Genomic DNA, 27,586 nt, shown 5'->3' with positions numbered 1-27,586 from the left:
TTTGCTCAACCATTTCATTTACAAACATTAATTCATTCAGCGATGGATTAAGTAACTGTCTTTATGAGACAGTTGCTGAATCGTTGGTTTAAGTAAGCCACTGAATCGTTCATTCAAATGATTCATCCAAAAACTTTGATTCAGTGAGAAATTGTTGTTATGAGCGAGTCATTGTATCTTATGTTCAATCAGTCAGTTCTAAAACATTAATTAATTCAGCAGCAAATTAAGTGACTGTCTTTTAAAGGGGAAGTTAAATTGTTCATTCAGCAATTCATTCAAAAACACTGATTCAGTCAGGAACTAAGCATGTGACTCTCTTTATGAGTCATTAAATCGTTTGCTCAACCGGTTTGTTCACAAACATGAATTTATTTGTTTGAACGAGTGATTGAAGTGTTCGATCAACTGATTCATCCAAAAACTTTGATTCAATCAGAAATGAAATGAGTGAGCAAATCATTGTGTCATTTTTCAACCAGTTTCTTTTAAAAATATATTTAGGAATGAAGTAGCTGTCATTAATAGAATTTGTCATTCAAGCGATTCGTTCAAAAGCATAGATTCAGTCAGGAATTAAACAAGTGGCTTCTATTATGTGAGTTAATCATTGTATCATTTGTTCAACCGATTCATTCACAAATATTAATTCATTCAGCAACAAATTAGGTGACTGCCTTTTTAAGTTTTAAGGGGAATTTGAGTTGTTCGTTCATCCAATTAATTTAAAAACACTAATTCAGTCAGGAGCAAAACAATGCATGTAATTGTGGTGATGAGAAAATCATTGAATCATTTGTTCAAGAGGTCATTCAAAAATACTGACTCATTGGTGAAACACCAATACTATGTATTGCTTGGAGACACTGTGTTTTTTTTGGAGCTATTTTTGTTGATGGAGCAAAAGCATTAATGTTTATATATATTTCAGGCCATATTTAGACAAGGAATCCAAGACTTCAGTGCCCCAAAAGATCATATCTGCTAACTTTGATCTAATTCTGTTTCGCGGCTTTTAGGACTTTGATAAGAGTTGTAGCTGTCTTAGTCTGGAATTTAGATAACAAACAGACCCATGCATGCCTCAAGCATTGAACACAGCTTATACAAATGCCTGATCCGCTTTCTTCTGAGTGCACTTTAATCGCATTGTAATTTTACCAGCAGGTGGGCTTTATTATACATGTAGGAGAGAACTGTATGATTTTGAATTCCTTACTGCACTTATCCCCGCTAGAAATTTTACGTTCCCAGAACGTCCTTAGAACGTCCCCGTTGGTGTCAAGGACGTTGCCTAGTAACGTCCCCATAACATTCTGAGACGGTCACAATGTGGAGTTCTTTAAAGGTTTGGGGGATGTTATTTGGAAGACCTTCACAGAACATTCAGCACATTCTTGGGACGTTTAGGGGACCATATTTTATTTGGAAAGGTGATGTTCCCAGAACGTCCTCAGAACGTCCCCACTGGTGTCAAGGACGTTGTTTAGTAACGTCCCCATAACGTTCTGAGACGGTCATGTTGTGGAGTTCTTTAAAGGTTTGGGGGACGTTATTTGGAAGACCTTCACAGAACATTCAGGACGTTCTTGGGACGTTTAGGGGACCATATTTTATTTGGAAATGTGACGTTCCCAAAACGTTGTCAGAACGTCCACGCTGGTTTCAAGGACGTTATTTAGTAATGTTCCCAGGACGTTCCGAGATGGTCATGATGTGGAGTTCTTTAAAGGTTTGGGGGACTTTATTTGGAGGACATTTACAGAACATTCAGGACGTTCTTGGGACGTTTAGGGGACCATATTTTATTTGGAAATGTGACGTTCCAAAAACGTTGTCAGAACGTCCACACTGGTGTCAAGGACATCACCTAGTAACGTTCACAGGACGTTCCGAGACGGTCATGATCTGGAGTTCTTTAAAGGGTTAGGGGACGTTATTTGGAGGACATTTACAGAACATTCAGGACGTTCTTGGGACGTTTAGGGGACCATATTTTATTTGGAAATGTGATGTCCCAAAACGTTGTCAGAACGTCCACGTTGGTGTCAAGGACGTCACCTAATAACGTTCCCAGGACGTTCCGAGACGGTCATGATCTGGAGTTCTTTAAAGGGTTAGAGGACATCATTTGGAGGACATTCACAGAACATTCAGGATGTTCTTGGGACGTTTAGGTTATTACTATAGGAAGTCCCCTATTAGTCTCTACACTACATTCCCATAATATTTGCAGGGCCAGCCTAAAATGTTTTTTTGGTCCTATTTAGGTCCTTCCTTCACATTTACTGAATGTTTTTAGAACCTTTAGTAACACATTACAGGAAACTATCAGTCAATTAAATTATTTTCAAATTGGCTTTATTGATATGACAGTTTCCACAGTAAAGCATCAAAATGTGTCCAAATAATGTGAAACAGTAACAAGAACATATTGATTTATATTAATTATATATTTAGTGTCTGTGTGTGTGTGTGTGTGTGTGTGTGTGTGTGTGCGCGTGTGAGTCACTGTCTCTGTTTTCAGGAGGTGCCCCAAGTTGTTCTTCGGCTGCCTGAAAAAAGTATAAATAACAATATTTAGCAATCACTTCAATTACTTTTTAACTGCTTTTAATCACACTTAGGTGTATAAGTATAGATGACCAATATATACAGTTGTGCACATAAGTTTTCATACCACTTGCAAAATATACAAAATGTTAAGAATTTTGAATGGGGTCATTTTATAAATTCAGTTATTATTTTGTCTCGTAGAGTACATATATATAAACATGTTATGTGAAATAGCTTATTCAGGACAGTACTAAATACAAAATAACATAATAATTGTCATATTTTGCATATTCTGCAAGTGGTATGTAAACTTATGAGCACAACTGCATCACATTATCCAGTCTGTCTGGAATGAAATGAATAAACAGAAAAAACTGAGGCAACCTCTCCAAGATGCTTCAAGAGACCTACCTACAAAGCTACAGTACTCTTAAAAGTTCTAGGCACTTGTGTAAAAATGCCTTTTAGGATGATGTCAAAAATAATGTCATAAATAGATTTCATTTATCAATTAACTTCTATTAACTAAATTAAATTAACATTTGTTGTGACCATCCTTTGTGTTTAAAGCTGCTCTTGCCCTAAGTGCACTTGAGAATAGTTTTTCAGATAGCTTTGCTGGTAGGATGTCTTGGAGACACTGCCACAGTTTTTCTGGATTTAGTCCGTCTCTGTCTGTTCTGTTTCTTCATGTCATTCCAGACAGACTGGATGATGATGAGATCAGATCTCTGTTTGGAGCACTGGCTGTTGTCAGACTCATTGTGCAAGCAAAAATCTCACTGGATTATTACAATTAATGGCAAAATTAATGTTTGGAAATGTGAACTGATATTTCCACTGACACAGAACCCACATGTGTTTATCTTAAGATTTATTTATTTATTTTTACTTTTCTGTGTTCAACTTTGATATTTAATACATATTTTTTTCATATACGATATACACACTTTGATTACTTCCATACTTCATGCGTGGGTTTAACATAGTTGCATAGAACAGTTTCCCGCTATAAAATATTTTTGTATATCCTAACAACAAAAATATTTTATATGGTGAAAAAAAAAAATCTTGTTAAAACTATGAACTTACACTACCAGTTAAAAGTTTTAGAACAGTAAGATTATTAATATTTTTTTAAAGAAGTCTCACCAAGCCTGCATTTATTTGATTCAAAGTACAGCCAAAGCAGTAATACTGTGAAATAGTTTTACTATTTAAAATAACTGCTTTCTATTTGAATATATTTTAAACTGTAATTTTTTTCAGCTACATTTTTAGCATTACTCCAGTCTTCAGTGTCACATGATCCTTCAGAAATCATTCTAATATGCTGATTTGCTGCTCAAGAAACATTTATTTATTTATTATTATTATTATAAATAATTAAAACAGTTGAGTAAATTTTTTCAGGATCCTTTGATGAATAGAAAGATCCAAAGATCATCATTATCACTGTATTATTCAAAAGCTTGGCATCAGTATTTTATTTTATTTTATTTTTTTTGGAAAGAATTAAAGGAATTAATCACTTTCATTTTGCAAAAATGCTCCATAAATTGATCAAAAGTGATGATAAAGATATTTATAAAGTTACAAAAGATATCCATTTTAGATAAATGCTGAAAAAATATACTCTGCTGTTTTCAACATAATAATTATAATAAATGTTTTTTGAGCAGCAAATCAGAATATTAGAATGATTTCTGAAGGATCATGTGACTGGAGTAAAGGTGCAAAGAATGCAGCTTTGAAATCACAGGAATAAATTACATTTTAAAATATATTCAAATCAAAAAAAGTTATTCTAAATAGTAAAAATATTTCAAAATGCTACTGTTTTTGCTGTACTTTGGATCAAATAAATGCAGGCTTGGTGAGCAGACGAGACTTTTTTTTTAATAAAAACATTAAAAAAAAAACTTACTATTCAAAAACTTCTAACTGGTAATGTATCACATTATAACGTGACCATTATAACGTGACCATTATAACGTTTTTCTGGCCTGTCAGCTGCTGCAAATTTGAAAACCCTTTTTCAAGATAAGCCTACCTTCTGTAATGACATCATGACAACCTGTATGAAGAGGGCAGGGTACATGGCCAGGTCTGGAAAGCACAGAAAGGGGCACAGTATGAAAACACTGCATTCACTGCAGTACAGTGTTCGTTAGTAATCAAAGGAAAGACAAAACGGGCGCAAAAATAAAAGACAACAAATTATATAACTAAAAGAGGACCAAATATAGAACGTCCTCCTAAAGTCATATTGCGAACGTTACTGTATGACTAAAAGAGGACCATGTGAGAACGTTCTGTTAACGTCCTAAATGTCCTCTTTATAACGTTCTTATGTGACCATAGAATAACCAAAACAGAACGTCCTCCTAAAGTCATATTGTGAACGTTATTATATAACTAAAAGAGGACCAAATATAGAACGTCTTCCTAAAGTCATATTGCGAACGTTACTGTATGACTAAAAGAGGACCATGTGAGAACGTTCTGTTAACATCCAAAATGTCCTCTTTTTTAAACGTTCTTATGTGACCAGAGATTAACCAATATAGAACATCCTCCTAAAGTCATATTGCGAACGTTATTGTATGACTAAAAGAGGACCATGTAAGAACGTTCTGTTAACGTCCCGAATGTCCTCTTTTTGACGTTCTTATGTGACCATAGAATAACCAAAATAGAACGTCCTCCTAAAGTCATATTGCGAACGTTATTATATAACTAAAAGAGAACCAAATATAGAACGTCCTCCTAAAGTCATATTGCGAACGTTACTGTATGACTAAAAGAGGACCATGTGAGAACGTTCTGTTAACGTCCTAAATGTCCTTTTTGTAACGTTGTTATATGACCACAGAATAACCAATATAGAACGTCCTCCTAAAGTCATATTGTGAATGTTATTATATGACAAAAAGAGGACCATGTGAGAACGTTCTGTTAACGTCCTAAATGTCCTCTTTATAACGTTCTTATGTGACCATAGAATAACCAAAACAGAACGTCCTCCTAAAGTCATATTGCAAAAGTTATTATATGACTAAAAGAGGACCAAATATAGAACGTCCTCCTAAAGTCATATTGCGAACGTTATTGTATGACTAAAAGAGGACCATGTGAGAACGTTTTGTTAACGTCCCGAATGTGCTCTTTATAACATTCTTATGTGACCATAGAATAACCAAAATAGAATGTCCTCCTAAAGTCATATTGTGAATGTTATTATATAAAAGAGGACCATGTAAGAACGTATTCTGTTAACGTCCCGAATGTCCTCTTTATAACGTTCTTATGTGACCATAGAATAACCAAAATAGAACGTTGTCCTAAAGTCAAATTGCGAACGTTACTGTATGACTAAAAGAGGACCATGTGAGAACGTTCTGTTAACGTCCCGAATATCCTCTTTATAACGTTCTTATGTGACCATAGAATAACGTCCTCCTAAAGTCATATTGTGAATGTTATTATATGACTAAAAGAGGACCAAATATAGAACGTCCTCCTAAAGTCATATTGCGAACGTTATTGTATGACTAAAAGAGGACCATGTGAGAACGTTCTGTTAACGTCCCGAATGTGCTCTTTATAACGTTCTTATGTGACCATAGAATAACCAAAATAGAACGTCCTCCTAAAGTCATATTGTGAACGTTATTATATAAAAGAGGACCATGTAAGAACGTATTTTGTTAACGTCCCGAATGTCCTCTTTATAACGTTCTTATGTGACCATAGAATAACCAAAATAGAACGTCGTCCTAAAGTCATATTGCGAACGTTATTGTATGACTAAAAGAGGACCATGTAAGAACGTTCTGTTAACGTCCTAAATGTCCTCTTTGTAACGTTGTTATATGACCACAGAATAACCAATATAGAACGTCCTCCTAAAGTCATATTGTGAACGTTATTATATATCTAAAAGAGGACCATGTGAGAACGTTCTGTTAACGTCCTAAATGTCCTCTTTGTAACGTTGTTATATGACCACCGAATAACCAATATAGAACGTCCTCCTAAAGTCATATTGCGAACGTTATTATATGACTAAAAGAGGACCATGTGAGAACGTTCTGTAAATGTCCCAAATGTCCTCTTTGTAACGTTCTTATGTGACCAAAAAATAACCAAAATGGAACGTCCCCCTAAAGTCGTATAACAAACATTGAGCACCAGAACTTTCGTAAGCAAAAGAGGACGTTTTAGGAACGTCTCCAATGTTCTGTAAATGTTCAGGATATTCGTCACCTTTAGACAACTTTTAGGGAACGTTGTGCAAGGTTGCAACAACGTCGCCTCCTAAACAACTCTGCCATTGTTGTAATAGTAGATTATAAAACTTTACTAATTGTTGTTTATAAAACTTTTGTAGCTTTATTATTCCCTTAAATCCTTTCCTATACCCAGCAGGGTAAAACACAATGCTGATTGCAAATAATATAATGCTACTAACCAGTCATGCGTGCATAAATAAACAGCTCATCAAAAGGAAATGGAAATGCTTCCTATGGTTTTTTTTGTTTTTTTCACTTGGAGCAAACGAGTCAGATTAGACAAATGTCAACATGGACTGGTTGTGGCATGCCATAATCTTCAGAAAATCATGAACAAAACTGCACAAAGGTTTACTTTGCCAGTAGCATGTTTAGGCACCACGCAATTGCAAGGGAGTAGTCCAAACTGACCAAAATTAGGCCATAACATGGAAAATGAATAGTTCTGGTTACTTCTGGATAGTAAAATACTACCGGGACAACTTGATGAGGGCTCCCAAATCTCTAATCACAGCAAGTATAAACATGGTTTGAAGAAAACACAATGCACTAAGGTGAAAACTTTTGAACAGAATGAAGATACCTAAATATTGTATTGCTTTCATTAAGTACTATCCTTCAGAAGCTACAGAAGATTCTTATGTTTCCCAGAAGACAAAATAAGTTAAATTTTCCCTGATCTTCAAATTCAATGCATTGTTTTTTCTTTTGAAGCATCAGTGAGTGTTTGTACCTTCTGTAATAGTTGCATATGAGTCCCTCAGTGTGATATAACATGCATTTTGTATGATCTCTTATATTTTGGTTAAATAATTAACATTTTGCAGATTCTGCAAGGTGTATGTAAACTTTTGACCTCAACTGTATGTTACATTTAAGACATCTAATGCTCACTTAAGATTTTAATATTTAAAAAACTTGATTGTGATGATGTATTTTGGTAGGCTAATCCTAAAGTTAGCATCACCCAGGTTCCAATATCCAAAGGGATTTTTTTATTGGCCTGCAGAAAATAAGCAGAAAAAAAGTCATCCCTGGAGCACTTAATACCTTTTGCAGTCCAGTTTCATTCTCAATAATAGTAACCATCTTTGTGCTTATGAGAAACTGGAAAACAAGTCACTGGAAAGCCGCTCACAGTTTCCATATTTTTCTCCAGATCCTCCGCTGACGTTAGCGGTTTGGCGGGATCAGCTGGGTGTCCTGGTTCAGTCGTTGAAGGAATGTGTGGCAGAAGTGGCTGAGAGAGCCAGGCGCTCCGTGAGCTTCGTCCTGCTCCAGGAAGCGGCGTGCAGCACGGCACAGGGCCTGCAGCTGCAGCAGAGACGGGACGCCGTCTTCAGCCAGGCAGTGAGTGATTAAACACTCCTCATTACACAATCACAGACACACACAATCTGGCCTTCAGTTTAGTGAAGTGTGTGTTGAAAGAAGAGTTTTTTTTTCTCACTCTGATGGAAAACTAGACCAAAAAGTACAGGCTGTGTTTAACTCAATTTCTCAGCATTGTTATCATTTGTTAAGAATTGTTTTGAAAAGGCATTTGTGAAGATACACGTTGTGTGTTTGCAGCTGGCTGCGCTGGCGTGTGGATTTGTTATGCGATTATACGCGGGTTTGGAGGATAAGGGCTTTCTCAGACAGCTGCATGCCGTTGGGTTGGTGGCCCAGTTTGAGAGCCTGCTGAGTACTTACAGTGAGTATCCTCCATCAGATGTGCAATCACACCAAAATAACCTGCTGAATGCAACAAAGGATTAAAGATAAACATGCATATAATACCGCACATTTCATGTGAAATGCCACGTTTTTAAGTTGCTTGGATAACATAAGCCTATTATTAAAGAGACACCCAAAAATGAAAATCACCCCATGATTTACTCACCGTTATGCAATCCAAGATGCATATGACTTTCTTCTTTCAGACGAATACAGTTGGAGTTATATTAAAAAATGTCCTGGCTCTTTCAAGTTTTTTAATGGCAGTGAGTGGGTGTTGAGATTTTGAAAGTGCGTCCATCCATCATAAAAAGTACTCCACACAACTCTGGGGGGATAATAAAGGCCTTCAACAGAGAATTGATGTGTTTGTGTAAAAAAATATCCATATTTATAACTGGTTTCGCATTACTGTCACACAAACCGCCGCAGCGCTATTTAAGGAGGGGGCGGAGCTGCTCAATATGTGCCGTCTGTGTGTGTTCAGTTGAAATTTCGTCAACACATAGAATAACGCTACACGTTTCAAGGCACTTCAGTGGACCTTTAATAATAAATATATATGTTTCAGTCGCAGTCAAAAATTTACATACACCTTGCAGAATCTGCAAGATGTTAATTATTTCACCAAAATAAGAGGGATTATACAAAATGCATGTTGTTATTGTTTATTTAGTACTGACCTGAATAAGATATTTCACATAAAAGACATTTACATATAGTCCACAAGAGAAAATAAAAGTTGAATTTATAGAAATGACACTTTAAAAGTTTACATACGCTTGATTCTTAATACTGTGTTGTTACCTGAATGATCCACAACTGTGTTTTTTTGTTTAGTGATAGTTGTTCATGAGTCCCTTGTTTGTCCTGAACAGTTAAACTGCCCGCTGTTCTTCAGAAAAATCCTTCAGGTCCCACAAAGTTTTTTCAACATTTTTGTGTATTTGAACCCTTTCCAACAATGACTGTATGATTTTGAGATTCATCTTTTCACACTGAGGACAACTGAGAGACTCATATGCAACTATTACAGAAGGTTCAAACACTCACTGATGCTCCAGAAGGGAACACGATGCGTTAAGAGCCGGGGGTGAAAACTTTTGGAATTTGAAGATTATTTTGTCCTCTGGGAAACATGTAAGTATCTTTTGTAGCTTCTGAAGGGCAGTACTAAATGAAAAAAATATGATATTTAGGCAAAATAGGAATAATGCACACTCAAGTTTTCACCCCTCGGCTCTTAATCCATTGTTTTTCCTTCGGGAGCATCAGTGAGTGTTTGATCCTTCTGTAATAGTTGCATATGAGTCCCTCAGTTGTCCTCAGTGTGAAAAGACAGATCTCAAAATCATACGGTCATTGTTGGAAAGGGTTCAAATACACAAAACTACCAAAAACCAAAGAATTTGTGGGCCCTGAAGGATTTTTCTGAAGAACAGCAGGCAGTTTAACTGTTCAGGACAAACAAGGGACTCATGAACAACTATCACTAAACAAAAAACACAGCTGTGGATCATTCGCGTAACAACAACTAACGCTCACTTAAGTTTTTAATATTTAAAAACTTAATTTAATACAACTTAAATGTGTATCTTTAGAAAATTTCAAAATGAATATTCATTTTTCATACTGAATTTTCATGTTAGTTGTTGGTGATTTGTTTTTGATTTGTTTTTACAAGTACAAAGCACTTTATTGTCACCATGTATTGGTTATCAGTCATAACATGAAGGTAATTATCAGCCAGAATTGTAATATCAACATCCATATGCTATTATACAGCTGTTATAAAAACAACAGGTCACTGAGGACAGAATTAACTACTGTTTTTACTGCTACATGGCATGCCGTACATGGGGTAAAATGACTGTAATTCAGTCTGAAGTGGCTCATTGCTGTAGCTGTGTGTGGTTGCTGAAAAAAAAAACACATTTCCAGCAGTTCCGTGTGTTTTAGATTGCAGATTACAGTCAAGTGCATGAACATGCATCTTAACACGATACAGATTTTGACCTTAGTTCACATCTCTTGCAGTGTGAAGAGCTGGAGGCTGTTGTTTTTGTTTAATGAAGTGTTTGAATGACTTGTGTAATCGCGAATGATTGCGTTTGTCAGATAAAGTTAATCCATCGAGGCAGTGCCAGTGGTGAAATTACTGTGTCAACTGTGTACCCATGTAACTCCAGTGTTTACAGAGCTATGTTGGTTATGATATAATATGTGTGCCTTAAGAGAGCGAAGTACACCATGTTCCTGGATCAACATTCCTGGTTAAGGTTTGTTGGCAGTTATGAATGATAGTTATGAAGTTAGGTGGTGCTAGTGTTGTGTTAATAGTTTTTATTATCATTTTGAATTAGTTTTTTTCTTTATTGAAAGTTTTTGGCATTTTGTTTTGTTGTATTAGTTTTTTTATATGGCTGTGTAGTTTTTATTCATGAATATTATTTTAGTGCATCAAGTTAAAATGATTTTTTTTAAATATATTTATTTATTTATTATTTATTTTAATATATACTTTGTTTCAGTTCATGTTTATTTTATTTTAACCTTTTTTGTTTTAGTTTCAGTAGTTAGAGACAACATTCTCATAAAACAGCTTTTTTAATTCATTGGTCAATGTTGCAATCTCCATTCAGTACTAAAAAGTAGTGATGTATAAGGGCATGGTTCCTATCAATCACTTTCGGTTTTCGCCCACTATCATTCTTGCCATGCTTTGCGTGTGAAGTCATCCGTTAAAGACTGTCCTAAAACACCAAACAGTTGGGCTCTTAAGTTTACAGATGCTTCTGCTAAATGGGCTCTCGTGGTTTGTCCTTTTTTGGAAGTCAGTCATTTCACCCACGACTTGTACTAAACTGCTCAACACTACTTATACTACACTGATATACATCCTAGAGAATATAGACAACGTAAAGATAAATTGAAGATAACTGCAATATATGTATTTATGCATTTATACAATATACATATGAGTGCTTGTATTGCATGGCAACTTGCGTTTTAGAACCTAATTGCATCTTTATTTCTAATCAAAATAAGTCTATTGTATTTCCTCATGTACTGTAGATAGCTTGTATATACTGTAGTAACACAGATGTTGTTACTCAGGTGAGGAAATAGGGATGCTGGAGGACATGGAAGTGGGGATTGGTGACCTGCACAGAGTGACCTTCAGGATCACAGAGGCGGCGTCTGAGGAAGCTGTCAGCCTGCAGCCCACTGTCAGCGGTAGACGGTGAGAGAGACCCCTCACACATACACACACACATACACAGAAATACGAGTGAACAGGGTGTTTGCATTAAATCCTAATTGTAGTACTTTCTGATTGTGTCAAGTCTCTCCTGTTTTTTTTTTAATAAAGACAAAAATGGCAGAATTATGTTAAAATTATTTATCCAGTTATGTATAAATCCAAAATATATTTTTATTACATTTAAAAATATTTTATAACATTTTTATTTTATATTAAATAACATTTTATAATATTAAAATATAATATTTTAATTTAAAAAAGTACATAGAGAATTTTATTGTTAGTATGTTATTGTAGAAGGAATTTTCTTGTAAGTAATACTTTTATTCATCATTTTAATATCATAAAATGTGTCACAGTTTCCACTAAAAAAAAAGAAGCAGCACAACTGTTTTCTACATTGATGATAATAAACATTTTTTTAAGCAGAAGAGCATATCAGAATGATTTCTGAAGGATCATGTGACACTGAAGACTGAAATAATGATGCTGAAAATTAATCATTGCATGACAGGAATAAATTGTATTTTAAAATATATTACAACAGAAAACAGCTATTTTAAATTGTAATAATATTTTATAATTTTTTACTGTTTTTACTGTATTTTTGATCAAATAAATGCAGCTTTGGTGAGCAGAAGAGACAACTTTCAAAAATACTACAAAATCTTGGTGCTAGTGTACTGTATAAATATATATGTGACCCTGGACCACAAAACCAGTCATAAGGGTCCATTTAAAAAAAAAAAAAAATTGAGATTTATACATCATTTGAAAGCTGAATACAAAGCTTAACATTGATGTATGGTTTGTTAGGATAGGACAATATTTGTCTAAGATACAACTATTTGAAAATCTGGAATCTGAGGGGGCAAAAAAACAAAATTTTGAGAAAATCGCCTTTAAAGTTGCCCAAATGAAGTTTTTAGCAATGCATATTACTAATCAAGTTTTGATATATTTACAGTAGGACATTTAGAAAATATTTTAATAGGATATGATCTTAATATCTTAATGATTTATGGCATAAAAGAAAAATTTGATCATTTTGACCCATACAATGTATTGTTGCCTATTGCTACAAATATACCCGTGCTATTTAAGACTGGTTTTGTACTTTGTGAGTGTATTCTCTACAAAATGTGTTCCAATGGAAAAAATTACTATGAAGGAAGCTGTGGATACATGTACGCTGAGCAGCTGAATGCTGGTATTGGCAGAGTTTGGAAATGTATCCTCTTTCTGTCCCAGAGACCGTTACACTGTCGAGGTGCCTCTCCCACATCATGCCTTCCAAGCACTCCCGGATGAGCTACGTGAGGGCAAGCCGCTACGCGTGCTGCCCGTGCTCTTCAACGTGGGCATAAATGAGCAACAAACCATCGCTGAGAGGTACAAGCACCAACGGATAGAAGTGAAACACAATCCCTGCAAGCGTGAATGCTCAGTGAAGCATGTCTGAGCTGGAACATGATGCTTGTGCTCTCTGTGTGTCTCCCTCGCAGATTCGGTGACATATCTTTACAGGAGAGAATAAACCAGAAGAACTTTGAGATTCTAGAAGGTTACTATAAATCCTTAACCAACACAGTGCCGTCTGAATGTAAGTTCAACATTCAAGAAACTGAGCTTTTTATATAGCATTTAGTCATTTAGCAGATACTTCAATCCAAACATTGGAATCACTTTATTTAGAAACTAGCTATAAACTTGGTGTTGTGTACTGCAGAAATTGTTGATATTGCTATTAAAGTTGCCCAACAAACAGATTTTCTTTATGCAACATTTTTACTAATTTCTTAATTTCTCAACTAATCTTTTATTTCTTTTCATTTTGAGGATGAACCGTGACACGTTCAGCAGCGGTTGAAAAGGGTCTTTTATCAAAAATTAGTCAAAAATTAAACAAAATGAATTATTTCAAATTAAATTATTTCAATTTTTCTTCTTTTCTTCTGAATTTTCTATTCAAAGAGTCCTGGGGGAAAAAGTATTCTAAATTATATTTAAATAATTTTAAATGTTACATTTTATGTTCAAATAGAACATGCTTATTTTAAATTGTAATATCTCACAATATTACTGGTTTTACTGTATTTTGATAAAATAAATGCAGCCTTAGTGAACTTATGAAAACAAAAAAAAAAAAATCTTAATATAGTTAGTACAGATAGATAGATAGATAGATAGACAGATAGCAACCCTTTAATAATTAGCTGATAAAGAGATTTAAACTCAAATCAGAAAAATGTTTTAACATATTTTCATATTGAAGTCTACATTTAGCACACTTTCTTTTATTTCTGAAAATGAAAACAAAAAAAAAAACAACAAAATCAACAACAATTAGTTTAGTTACTTTTTTAATAATGTAACTCAGTTACTAACTCTTTGTGTACCTATTTGTGAGAAGTAACTAGTAGATATAACTAATTACTTTTTTAAAGTAACATGCCCAACACTGCATGCGACACAGCCATGCGGCACTACTGCGACATTTGTGTCGAGTGCGTCGTCTCATGTTTGACGGATTTGAGTGCAGGAATTTATTATTCTCTGATATGTCAATCACGTCTATGGAGCGTGATGGCTCCGGATGATGAATGCTCCCAGCAGACGAATGCCAAGCAGCATTGCAACGTGTCACGTCTTGTCTTCTTTCCATCTCTCTGTTTATCTGAAAAATAAATGTCCCCAGACTTTTCGATCTCATCTTTAGCGCATGTCGATACGGAGACAAACAAAGCATCTTTAAACCCGTTGATGCGTGACATCTCAAGTGTCTGCTCCTTTGGTCTCTTTTTTCCGAAGGCCTGCCGTGTTTTCAGACGCAGACCGACCTTAAGGAACTGCTCGACACCCTCGGCCAGAATGTAGTAACCAAGAAGAGAAAGAATGTGGAGATCCTGTGGCTTGCGGGAATGGTGAGTCTGAGTTTTTAGGTCATGGAGTCCATACAGGAAGTGTGTGCAGTTTATTTCGTAACCACACAGTTATGAAACGTTAAGCTGCCTGGCAAATGTGTTGAAAGAACAATCAAATCAATGTTCTGTTAGGATCAGGATGTAAAGTAAGAGATTTAATCTTATGCATCATGAGTTTCGAGAGAGTAATTACTGGGCACATGAAAAAAAACATTAAATCTCTGTGAATTTTGGTCTGTGAAGATATGAATCAGCCGTCAGTGAATTAACACTATGTAAGTGAAAGTAAAAACAATGCCGTCTGTCACATTTCTTCACAGATCTGTCGAAGGATGAATGGTATCCGCTTCACCAGCTGTAAAAGTGCCAAAGACAGGACGTCCATGTCAGTGACGCTGGAGCAGTGCTCTCTGCTAAGGGATGAGCACCAGCTCAATAAAGATTATTTTGTGCGAGCTCTGGACTGCATGCGCAGGTAAGCACTAGTCATTTCTGGGCAGATCTGTTCTCCTTGTTCTTCTTAGGAATGCGTGCATTCAAAGAATGGAAATGACAGTAAATAAAATAAAAATAAAAATGTACTCGCCCACAGGCCATCTAGCATGAAGCAGAGTTTGTTTCCTCATCAGATTTGGTGAAATGTAGCATTAGATCACTTGTTCACCAATGGGTCCTCAAAACATCACAGTAATCCACAAGCAATCTACATCCCTCCAGTCCATTTATTAACATCTTGTGAAGCAAAAAGCTGCATGTTTGTAAGAAACAAATCTATTATTTGGATATTTGTAACTTAAACCATTGTTTCAGGCTAAAATATGAGTCCTCCAAAAATTGTCTCATCTGAATCAGGAGAGAAATGTGCACAGATTAAGCACTGTTTACAAGCAAAAACAGTCTTACACATCTAAATAAATTGATTTTGATGTGAGAGAACAACAAGAAATTGACTTTTTCACTGGAGGAAGCATTATTATGGATTGTGGAAACCTATTTGAAGCAATGGTTTAAAGGGGTCCTATTACGCTCTTTTACAAAGTCTTGATTTTGTTTTGGGGGTGTACTAGAGCATGCTTTCATGCATTATTTTAAACATAATTTACATTATAAGACATTTCTCCCAGCCTGGCACATAAGGCTCGAATAGTTCCGGGTTTAATGAGGGCCCGCCTTCTAAAAAACGAAATGTGTTGTGATTGGTTAGCTGTCCCAGTGCGTTGCGATTGGCGAACAGCTTAGACAGCTTCAGTACTGCCACACCCCTTGTCAAAGAAGCAAGTTCCGTGTACAACTGTTAGCGCAAGCTAGATTAAAGTGATTCTTCCGTTTTAAATATGGATTTTTTTCTTACAAAAACGCATCGATTCGCTGCAGGAGGCATTTATTAACCCACCGGAGCCATGTGAGGCACTGTTTATTATGGATGGATGCATATTATTGGACTTGTTTTGGACTGATGAGGAGAAACACCGGTAACACTTTAGAATAGGGAACACTTATTCACTATTAACTATGACTTTTATCTCAATAAATTCTTAATTTGCAGCTTATTAATAGTTAGTAAGGTAGTTGTTAAGTTTAGGTATTGGGTAGGATTAGGGATATAGAATAAGGTCATGTAGAATAAGGCATTAATATGTGCTTAATAAGTACTAATAAATGGGTAATATTCTAGTAATATGCATGCTAATAAGCCACTAGGTAAGAAACCGTAAAATAAAGTGTTACCGAAACACCCATCTATGCCATTCTAAAGCTTGGGAGTGCCAGGATAAATTTTAATATAACTCCGATTGCATTCGTCTGAAAGAAGGAAGTCACATACACCTAGGATGAATGGAAGGGTGAGTAAATAATACACTACAGTAGGGTTTGGTCCTATCATCAGCCTGCGAGTTTGCCAATACATGATATTATCGTGCTAATGTATTTAATTATTTACGGCCACTCTAGTCAATGCTTGTGTTTATACCCGCCGCGCTGCGGCTCGTTGAAGCGGTTCTCCGCGCTGCATTGCTAAAGTTTGGCTAATCCCCAACCTCGTTCCTACCCTCCTTCCAACAGTTCAAATTACCGTGGGCGGGATTTATTTTAATGATATTCTAATGGACCGAAACGAAATATCTCCTTTTGAAGTGGACTTTGAGATTTGTAACTATGTAGATCCCCAAAGATACACACCACACACTGATTAAAGTTCAAAAAGTGAAAAAGCATAATAGCACCCCTTTAAAGTTAAAAGGCTTTAAAGATGGATTTGTTTCTTATAAACATGCACCTTTTCAAAGGGCTGTAAATGATCCCAGCCGAGGAAAATGGGTCTTATCTAATGAAACGATGGTTATTTTCTTTAAAAAATTGATAATTTATATACTTTTTAACCTCAAATGCTCATCTTGACTAGCTTTGCATGAACTATTCCAGGTCAATACACTTAGGGTATGTCAAAAAACCCATCTCATTTTCTCCTCCAACTTTAAAAGTCCTACATCCCATTGTTTACAAAGTGAACGTGCAAAGATCAAACGCCCTTTACAAAAAAAAGTAAAACAGCGATGTAGGACGATTTTGAAGTTGGAGGATTTTGAAACTGTATTGACCCAGACCAGTTCATGCAGAGCTAGTCAAGACAAGCATTTGAGGTTAAAAAGTATTAATTTTTATTTTCTCTGGAATATAACCAATCGTTTTGCAAGGTAAGATACTGATACAGTATCTGATACAGAAGCTGAGCTATGTGAAATATGTGAAATATTGCTTCCTGTTCATGCCCTAAAAGAGAGGCCCAGTACTGAAGAGTTCTGTGTTGATATCCGATGATTGTCACATATAGCTTGTGTTGAGATGTCACTGTGAAATAGAGATGGAAGGAAGTGTTTGGCACAAAAGAACATTCAGAACCTGTACACAGAGGGGGAAGAAGGGGTCTTGTGGAGCAGCTGGAAACTTTCACCGTCAACGGCACATATTTACAGCCCACACTGCAGATCCTGTAGGAAACACCCAAAAAAATGTTCATTTCATTACATTGCACACACATCATAGCAGTTATATCCCGATCGTTCCCAAACCAAGGCTCCAATCCAAAACGTTATGATCTGTCTACACAGAACTGTTCCAAAACGCGCTCACTGTGCTAATGCCGTGAAATGAGATGCTTTTATTTGGCCAGGTTTTAAATGTAATTGAAATGTAATTTATTTAATGCTGATTTTAAAAAATATTGCTAAAAAAAATTTTTATACATTTGTGCATGCTGTTTGTTAAAAGACAAGGTAATAACAGAATGCACTGCAACAAGCTCAATAAAAAAATCAGTAAAAGTTTATTAATTATAAATAGTAATTTTTTCAAGTCAATTTTAAAAATATTGCTGACAAAGCACAATATTATACACAATATTTCCCTTGTGTTTAAAATGAATGCAATACCAGAATGCATTGCAACAAGCTCTATTTTAAAAAATAGTGAAATGTTCTTCATGAAATGTAATTCAATACTGATTTTAAAATACTGCTAAGAAAAATAAATAGATGTAATTCATTTAATACTGAATAGTCATTTTTAAAAAATATTGCTAAAAAATTACAGTATTACAGTACAGTAAGCACAGTATTTTACACAATATTTGTGTATGCCTTGTTTAAAGTGAACGAAATACCAGAATGCATTGCAACTTGCTAGAATAAAAAAAAAATATTAATTGTAAATGTAATTCATTCAGTAAACAATCAAACTAAACAACTTCGTTCAAAATGCTAAAAAACAGTATTTTACACAAAATAATTGTACAATTAACATTAACATGGTAATGAAAAGACAATTCCAGAATGCACTGCAACAAGCTCACTGAAAAAAAAAAAAAAATCTGTGAAATATTCTGTCATAAACACAATAGTGAGCATATAAATTGTCTATAAAATGTTGCTTAAAATAGCTCAGTATTGTGTGTGTTTTTAAAGGCAATACCAGAATTCACTGCAACAAGCTCAGTGAAAAAAAAACTGTGGAATGTTCTTATTGAAAAGTGTTGTTTAAAATATTGCTAAAAATACAGTATTTCATTCCAGAATGGATTGCAACAAGCTCAATAAAAAATTAGTAAAATTTTCTTAATTATGAATATCATTAATTTAATACTAAACAGTCATTTTTTATATATTGCTAAAAAAGCACAATATTTTACACAATATTGCCTCGTTTTTAAAGAGAATGCAATGCCAGAATGCATTGGAACAAAATAATAATAATAATAATGATAATTATTCTGAACAATTTTGTTTGAAAAAAGGAGCTAAAAAACAGTATTTTAAATAATATTTAATAAAATAATTGTATAACCCTTGTGTTTAATGTAAAAAAAGACAATCCTAGAATGCATTGCTGATAAAACCTGTGACATATTCTTAGTCATAAATGCAGTTCATTCAATACTGAGGAATTTTGACTATAAAATGTTGCTTAAAAATAGCTCAGTATAATGTGTGTGTTTTTAAAGGCAATACCAGAATTCACTGCAAAGGCTTAGTGTACTCAATTACTACATTTCCTTCTATTTATATAATGTATATAATTATTTCGCACACTTTGAACTCAATAGCGATTATTTCTGACACCAAGAATCGATTTGAGCTTTGGAACATTAGACTAATTTCTTATTCATTGACTTTACTTTTGAAATGTTCCTCCATCTGCTGCTTCACTCGGTGCCAAAAAATGAACCATTTGCCATATGGTCTGATGTATCTGCTAAGACTCAAAACTGCTTTTTGATAAGTGTACTCAAGCGGTGATTAAGTACTTTAGCTGAGATTTGAATATCAATCTAGTTTATTTAAGAGAAGTCACGGTAGTGCAGGGTGATCTTTAGTGTTTCTGAGGTTTTTTTTGTTGCTTCCAAAGTAAACAAACTGGCTCAACCAAAACAGCATTGTGTCTCGAGGTTTGTTTCACCCAATATACACTCGTAAAAATAAAGGGTCCAAAAGGGTGTTTTTGCAGTGATGCCATAGAAGAACCATTTTTGGTTCCCCAAAGAACCTTTCAGTGAACAGTTCACAAAAGAACCATTTTAAAGAACATTCTAAAAATCTTAAGAACCTTTTTTGTCTATAAAGAACCTGTTCTGCATTTGAAAGGTTCCGTGGATGTTTAAGGTTCTTCATGGAACCATCGATGCCAGTAAAAAACCTTTATTTTTAAGTGTGCAATAACTAGTTTAGTTCAATTCAGCTCAGCTGTTTCCAGCACGTATTTGACCCTGAGAAGTTCTCATCATTCTTAAACATTTAAAATATTATAATGAGGAGTAAACTTACTTTTCAGATAAAATCAGTACAATTGCTTGCAATTTTTCTGCCCAGAACCCCATAAAGATGTAAGATCCTGTTAGTGCCTGCGCTGATGGGCAGTTCTCTCTCTAGTTGTGCTGGGTGTTGATGCCCTTAAGGCTTCGAGTTTGTTTGTTTTACAGTGACAGATGAGAAGGCTGTTGATTTCACGTAGCAGAACCGGTCTGCGGAAATTGTTTAAAGGCAAAATAGAAGGTTGAGCTGACACGTGTACTGATAAATGTGGATGCATGTCAACCTGTGTGACATTCACGCAACGCTATGGATTTGCTGTGACATTTCAATGAGATATTGTGTAAATCTGGAACAAAAACAAAACTCTTTCATCCCTTTTCAAAAGAAAAGCAATGTTTGTTGCTCTAGGAGTTCTGAAGCCCCGACTGCCCTTTCTGTGCATCTGGAAATAGTACAGAGTTTCCGCAGGTCTTAAAAAAAGTCTTCATGAGTCTTAAATTGCTTTTCCGTGAATTAAGGCCTTTAAAAGGTCTTAAATCAGCAGCAAGTCTTAAATTCATATGTTCATGGCATTCATTTTCGTAAGGGATTGTTTCCTCATGTGCTTCATTTATTTCTGTGCTACATGGCTTAGGATGCTCAATATTCATTAAACAACACACGGTAGATGGCAGTACGTGCTGCTTCATCTGTCAGTCACCCAAAAAAGAACTTGTCATTTTGATTTTTTATAGTAAAAAAAAATCATTTACTTCAGTTAGAGAACAGACAATACAATTAAAACTGAACGCGACAGCTCAACGCAGTGTGCCGAACGACAGTTGCATCACAGGTCAAATTTTATTTATCTCATAAAGTGAGTCGAGCTGACTGACAGGAAGAGAGAGGTGAAAAAGACAAGACTATGGCAGAAGAGTTTCAAAATGAAATGCAAAAGCGCCTGTATTAAAAATATTTTGGATTTTGAAAAGCCTGTTGACTTTTGCCGTTTATCTAAGGTGATAGTGGAAGTTTTATATTTATTTGGCTCCACAGTGTTTGCTGATTTTTATTTATTGAAACTGTATTTTGTTTTTATTAAGCGTGCAAGGTGTATGACGTGCATCCAAGCTTTCTTATTCGTTTAGCTAATAAACATTCTACGTTTCTTTATTTATTTGATTACACATTGTTTTTCAGTTTTGTATACCTGTTTAAACTTTGCATAAGTTATATATATTTATATATATATATATAATATTATATATTAGACATATAACAGCTATGTTACATTAATGCCGCTAATTTAAAAGTGAATGTAAAATGCGCAGGGCAGAGTATGTGGTCTGCGTAGGGCACCAACTCCCAATTTTTTTTTTGCTGTTGACATTAATAACGTGTTTTAATGTCTGTAATAATTTCACCACCGCCAACGCACTTACTAGTTTCCATGGCTTGAAATGCATTAACCGATATAAAAACAAGGAGGCAATAATGATCGGTTATTTAAAAATAATCATATGGTTTCATTAAAAAACACAGTTAAAATACATAATGTGGGCTAAAATGAAAAATTACATATTATTACAAATGCCTGCAAAGGATGCCAGAGGCCTAATAATTGTTGCTGTTACTCTTACAGGACGGTCAAATCCTTGTTTAATAGTGTCCAAACATTTAATTCAAATATCCACTTAATCTTGTAATAGAAATGCTACAGCCTCTATAATTTCTTCAATTAACCATGGTTTTATCGAAGTAAAACTGCTTCATTTTCTTTTGTGTGTTTTCTGGATGCTTGAGACAATAAAATCACTTAGACAACTGTATTAGGCCTAATAAAATTTTTATTTTGACCCTGTATAATAGGTGTGTTTTTACTTCCATAATGACAGTTCTGCTTAGGGCACCCATTTGGCCACAAGCAGCCCTGTTTACAAGCTACTGAAAGCTGAAGGAACGTGAAAAAAAACTAAACAAACTAAAAACAACTGCTTGATGCCAACTTGCCACTAATTTGAAAGTAAAAGTAAAATGTGCAAGGCGCTTTTACTGAAGGAGAGCGAGGAAAAGAGGGAAAACTCAAATGAACTAAAAACAAACAATTGGTAGATGCTGAATTGCTGCTAATTTGAAAGTGAAAGTAAAACTCGAATTATACTTAGGGAACATATTGCTGTATTGCTTTCCCTTTTCTTTAAATTTTCTTTAGCAAGTCTTAAATTTACCCTCATAAAGCCTGCAGAAACCCTGAATATGTATTTTATTCACTTTTTTCAGCTTTAACATTTTATTAATCATTTTTGTTTTTAGATTGCATGACGTAATTTAATATAAAGACACAGCTTACTTTGACAGGTGTTTTCAGTATTAGCACAATATAGAATGGTGTCAACATAAATTAAACATAATTACTTTCTAGGGAGTGTTTAGTGTTGGAAAACGTGCCGTTTTTTGTTTTTTGTTTTTTTTATCTTTGAGCATTTACATGAATGTTTCTTTGTTAACTCATCCATGAATGATTATGTTAGTATTTGGGAGGGATTGTTTGAGAAACCTGTTTGAAAACGGTGAATCATTTTGCAGTTGAGCAAGTCAGTCATGATGCTTATGAAAGTGAGACTGATATGTGAGTCTATTGGACTGATTCGTTTAAAAGAGACATTTGTAAATCAGATTAAACTTGTTGGGCTGTTTGGTTGTTTTTTGTGCACAACACAACAGACATTTAATTCATTTTTGCATTGCCCATTCTGCCATTCTCAGCACATTTAATAAGGATTTGATTACGTGATGTTTCACAATAGGTTTACTGTTGTAGTTTGCTGTTTTGTCCACGTCTGTGGAAAATTACAGACGTGAATGGGTTTGAATGTAATGAGACTCAGATGCTTCTGATATTTTTGTCCTCCATTCCTTCAGAGCACAAATGAATACATTTTTGTCATCATTTACCTTCATGTCATCATTTTAAAAAATGCTGTGCATTTTACTAAGGTTTTGTTGTATTTGTGTGTGTGGGAGCAGGCCTGACTAACTTGTTTAACTTTTTCTTGTTTCTGTCTAAACTGACCTATTTATCTAACATCTTGTTGAATGTGTTTGTGTGTTTGCTTCTTTCTCTCTCTCTGGTTGCCGTTCAGTGGTCGCTTGGCCCAGGGAGAGGTTGCCCAATGGGACGACCCTGAAGCGGGCTCTGTAGCTATTAACAAGCCGGCGTCCCGCCACTTCTATCCAATTGCCCTTCTGCTTGTCAGCTCCCACCTCCTGGTGGTGTGGCTCATTTTAAGTCTTGTTTTTTTGCTTGCAAAATACCAATAAACTGCTGATTATGCCATAACTGAGCTGCGTCTCACTTCTTACTTGCTTCCTCGAGTGGTTCTCTCTGTCTTCACAAATAACACTTTGACTTCTGATTTGTATTCGGGGTCTTTGTTTACAGGTATTTGCGGAAGCCTGCTTTTGCCAAGGAAATCCAAAACAAAACTTTATCTTGCAATTCAGAATTTTTTCAGTGTTTTTTTTTTTTGTTCCTCTAAATTAATATCTTGCAATTTAGACTCTTTTCTATAATTTCGTAGTTTATATTTCTCAATTTAGACTTTTTTTCCTCTGATTTCCGAGTTTATATCTCGCGATTCAGACTCTTTTCTTTAACTTTTGAGTTTATATCTCTCAGTTCAGACTTTTCTCTTTGAATTCTTAGATTTTGTCTCTCAATTCAGACTCTTTTCTTTGATTTCCAAGTTTATATCTCGCAATTCAGACTTTTCTGTAATTTCTAACTTTACATTTATCAATTCAGACTTTTTTTCTCCGAATACTCAGTTTTTATTTCTCAATTCAGACTCTTTTCTCTGATTTCTGAGTTTCTGTCTAACAATTCAGACTCTTTTCTCTAATTTTTGAGTTTATATCTCACAATTCAGACTCTTTTCTCTGATTTCTGAGTTTACATTTATCAGTTCAGACTTTTTTCTCTGATTTCTGAGTTTTTATCTCGTAATTCACTCTTTTCTCTAATTTTTGAGTTTATATCTTTAAAATCAGACATTTTTCCTCTGATTTCCAAGTTTATATCGCACAATTCAGACTCTTCTCTCTAATTTTTGAGTTTATGTCTCAATTCAGACATTTTTTTTTTCTGAATTCTGTTTTTATCTCTCAATTGTGACCATTTTTCTCTGATTTCCAAGTTTATATCTTGCAATTCAGACTCTTTTCTTTAATTTCTGAGTTTATATTTCTCAATTCAGACTTCTCTCTCTGAATGTTTTGTTTTTATCTCTCAATTAAGACTCTTTTCTCTAATTTCTGATTTTATATCTCTCAATTCAGACTTTTTTCTCAGAATTCTGTTTTTATCTCACAGTTCTGACTATTTTTCTCTGAATTCTGAGTTTGTCTCACAACGAGACTCTTTTCTCTAATTTTTGAGTTTATATCTCGCAATTCAGACTCTTTTCTCTGGTTTCTGTGTTTATATTTTTCAGTTCAGACTTTGTCTTTCTGAATTCATATTTTTTTATCTCTTTACTTAATTCTGAGATTACATGTGACAGTTTAGGCTCTTTTTTTTTTCATTTCTGATTTCATATCTCACAATTCTGACTCTTTTCTCTGATTTCTAAATTTATATTTCTTAATTCAGACTTTCTACTCTCTAAATTCTTAGTTTCTGTCTCATAGTTTACACTTTTTCTGTCTGAATTCTGAGTTTATATCTTGCAATTCTGAGAAAAGGTTACAACTGTGAAGTAATTCAAAGAATTCAGAATTCAAAGAAATATCGCAGTTACTTTTTTTTTTTTGTTTTATCCTGTGGTGAAAACAGGCTTCCGTAGGTATTTAATGTTATCCCACAACTAACAAAATAAGTACTTTCACTTTGAGCACTCATACTGCTAAATACTTTGGTAATATTTAATGGTTCAAACCCTCATGTCTTCCACCCTTATGTTATTTTCTTTGTGAAACAAATACGGGAACTGTCACATACAGGTATGGAATGGTATTTTGATCTCAAATGGAAAGCATTTTAGCAGCTGCATGTTTTTTATCAGAAGGAAGTGAGAACGTGTTTGTTTTTTGACACGCTCTAAATGCAGCGTGAATGTCATAGTTATCTGTTGCATTGTGCTTTCATAATTGAAGTGTCATTTATTCAGTAAAATCAAAATGTTTCCTCGTGTTATGCATATTAACATGCAGGTTCAAAGAGAGCTTTCATTGTCTTTTTTGCTCTTTTATGATTTCATCATCATCATTATCATCATTATCATTCCTTTCCTGTTCTTTCTTTTCCATTTTCCCCTCATCAGAGAAGGCTGCCGGATTGAGAATGTGCAAAAGAATATAAAGTGCAGAAAATACGCTTTCAACATGCTCCAGCTGATGGCCTTTCCCAAATACTACCGGCCACCTGAAGGGACGTACGGCAAGGTGGACTCCTGAACAGCAGCACCATTATTATCGACATACTGTTTATACAGTGGGGTTCAAAAGTTCACACTGAAAGCTGGGATTCAAAATGTAATTTAAAAATTTAAAATAATAATACAATTTTAATTTAAACAGCAAATACTTCAATTTAATATTAATTATTTATGCAAATTCCCACTTACCATTTTTATAGAATCTCAGATGTTTAGACCCTGCTGTACATATGTGTGTTTTTGTGCAAGTTCATATATATATATATATATATTCAGGAACAGGAAAGTTTAATATATTTTCAAAAAGGCCTACTGATAAGGACATACTCTTTTATTTTATGGTTTTAAGAAAGAATGCAGTGTTATTTAAAAATAATTTAAAAATACTAAATGTAAACTATACATTATTTACATGTAAATCATCAAATGTGTACAAATCTTTTCAGTCAAAAGTGAAAAAAAAGTTCGCAATTTGCAGAAACTGTCTGAATATGTTTGCAGCCTGTCATATCAGTTGACATTCATCACATGTCTGTATATATGTGTCTCATGACCAGAGTTTTGTTTTTGTATTGAGCTGTTTCTGAAAGTGTGCACTGTATGTTTTAAATTTGTGTTGGTATATAAAGCCATTTCACACGTTTTATTTTTTAGGATGATTCTTGGAACTTGCAGCTGTAAAGGAATAATCGCTCTCTTCGCGCTAAAAAGCCTCATATCAAATGTCACTTTGAAAGCATTTATGTGGGAGTTTGTGCTGTTTTATGATGCTTATCACGGTACATGTGGATCAGATTCATACTGACTGATTTACAGTCAGTATGAAATGCTTTGGATGAAATATAATGTTCCTAAAACAGTCATGTGTTTATCTGATTAGCCAAATAGTTCTTCCCGGATCACATTCATGCTTGTCAGTGGGTCTAAACAGAACGGCTTACTGGAATGTTTACGTTCCTTTGGTAAATGCCAATGAACCTGCTATTTAAATACATTTGTGTCGCTAATGGCTAAAATATCAGCCCGGTCATTTTTACGTGGGTGAACGTACAAAAATATTAAATTATTACATTTGCAGAAAGCGCCTCAAAGGAGAAGTCCACTTCCAGAACTTCCAGAATTAATTTACAAATAATTTATAGTTCATGTCTTTCTTTCTTGTTTTTTGAGGAAAACATTTCAGCATTTTTCTCCATATAATGGACTGATATGGTGCCCCGATTTTGAACTTCCAAAATGCAGTTTAAATGCGGCTTCAAACGATCACAAATGCAGTTGTAAACGATCCCAGCCGAGAAAGAAGTGTTTTGTGTAGTGTAACGATCGGTTATTTTAATGAAAAGAATACGATTTATATACTCTTTAATGCCAAACGCTCGTCTTGTCTTACTCTGTTTGGACTGTTTTTGTTCCGGTTTATGACAGTTAGGGTATGTCGAAAAACTCCCATCTCATGTTCTCCCTCAACTTTGAAATCATTTTATATCACTGTTTTACCTTTTTTGTTAAGGGTGTTTGATCTTCTTTGCATGTTCACGTTGCAAAGACTGGGTTGGACCTTCTGCAGCGATGTAGGATGATTTTTAAATGATTTTTGAAGTTGAGGGAGAAAATACGATTGGAGTTTTTCGACATACCCTAACTGTCTTGAGTCAGAATACACAGAGTTAATGGAGAGAAAGGCAAGATGAGCGTTTGAGATTAAAAAGTATTTAAATTGTATTTTTATAATGAAAATAACTGATGTTTCGCTAGATTAGACCCTTCTTCCTCGGCTGGGATCGTTTACAACCACATTTGGGATCGTTTGACGCCACATTTAAACTGCATTTTGAAAGTTCAAAATGCACCATATCAGTCCATTATATGGAGAAAAATGCAGAAATGTTTTCCTCAAAAAACGTAATTTCTTTACGACTGAAGAAAGAAAGACATGAACATCTTGGATGACAAGGGGGTGAGTACATTATATGTGAATCTTTGTTTTGGAAGTGGACTTCTCCTTTAAATGCCTGACTAGACGAATTAAAGTATTAGTTTACTTCCAGAATTAGTTTCCTGATAATTTACACACACCCATGTGACCCGAGATGTTCATGTCTTTCTT

General features: G+C 34.7%; 1 protein-coding gene across 9 annotated transcripts in view; it reads left to right on the top strand.

Moving 5' to 3' along the window:
* inpp4b (inositol polyphosphate-4-phosphatase type II B) overlaps window positions 1-26,125 on the top strand; it is a 192,064-nt gene extending 165,939 nt beyond the window's left edge. For 6 of the 9 annotated variants that reach the window (XM_051107192.1, XM_051107122.1, XM_051107131.1 and 3 more), the window contains 8 exons: window positions 8,011-8,201; window positions 8,424-8,547; window positions 11,688-11,814; window positions 13,087-13,227; window positions 13,341-13,438; window positions 14,647-14,759; window positions 15,080-15,234; window positions 23,188-23,737. In XM_051107192.1, the coding sequence (XP_050963149.1) occupies window positions 8,011-8,201; window positions 8,424-8,547; window positions 11,688-11,814; window positions 13,087-13,227; window positions 13,341-13,438; window positions 14,647-14,759; window positions 15,080-15,234; window positions 23,188-23,365 (1,127 nt within the window). In that variant the 3' untranslated portion in view covers window positions 23,366-23,737. Of the gene's footprint in view, window positions 1-8,010; window positions 8,202-8,423; window positions 8,548-11,687; window positions 11,815-13,086; window positions 13,228-13,340; window positions 13,439-14,646; window positions 14,760-15,079; window positions 15,235-23,187; window positions 23,739-25,365 lie in introns of those variants that run through there. The other 3 variants (XM_051107168.1, XM_051107183.1, XM_051107142.1) reach the window with 2 other exon arrangements.
* Window positions 26,126-27,586: the final 1,461 nt, after the last annotated feature.

The sequence above is a fragment of the Labeo rohita genome, chromosome 1 (assembly GCF_022985175.1).
Source record: "Labeo rohita strain BAU-BD-2019 chromosome 1, IGBB_LRoh.1.0, whole genome shotgun sequence".
NCBI lineage: Eukaryota > Metazoa > Chordata > Actinopteri > Cypriniformes > Cyprinidae > Labeo > Labeo rohita.
This window is presented reverse-complemented; position numbering and strand designations above follow the sequence as displayed.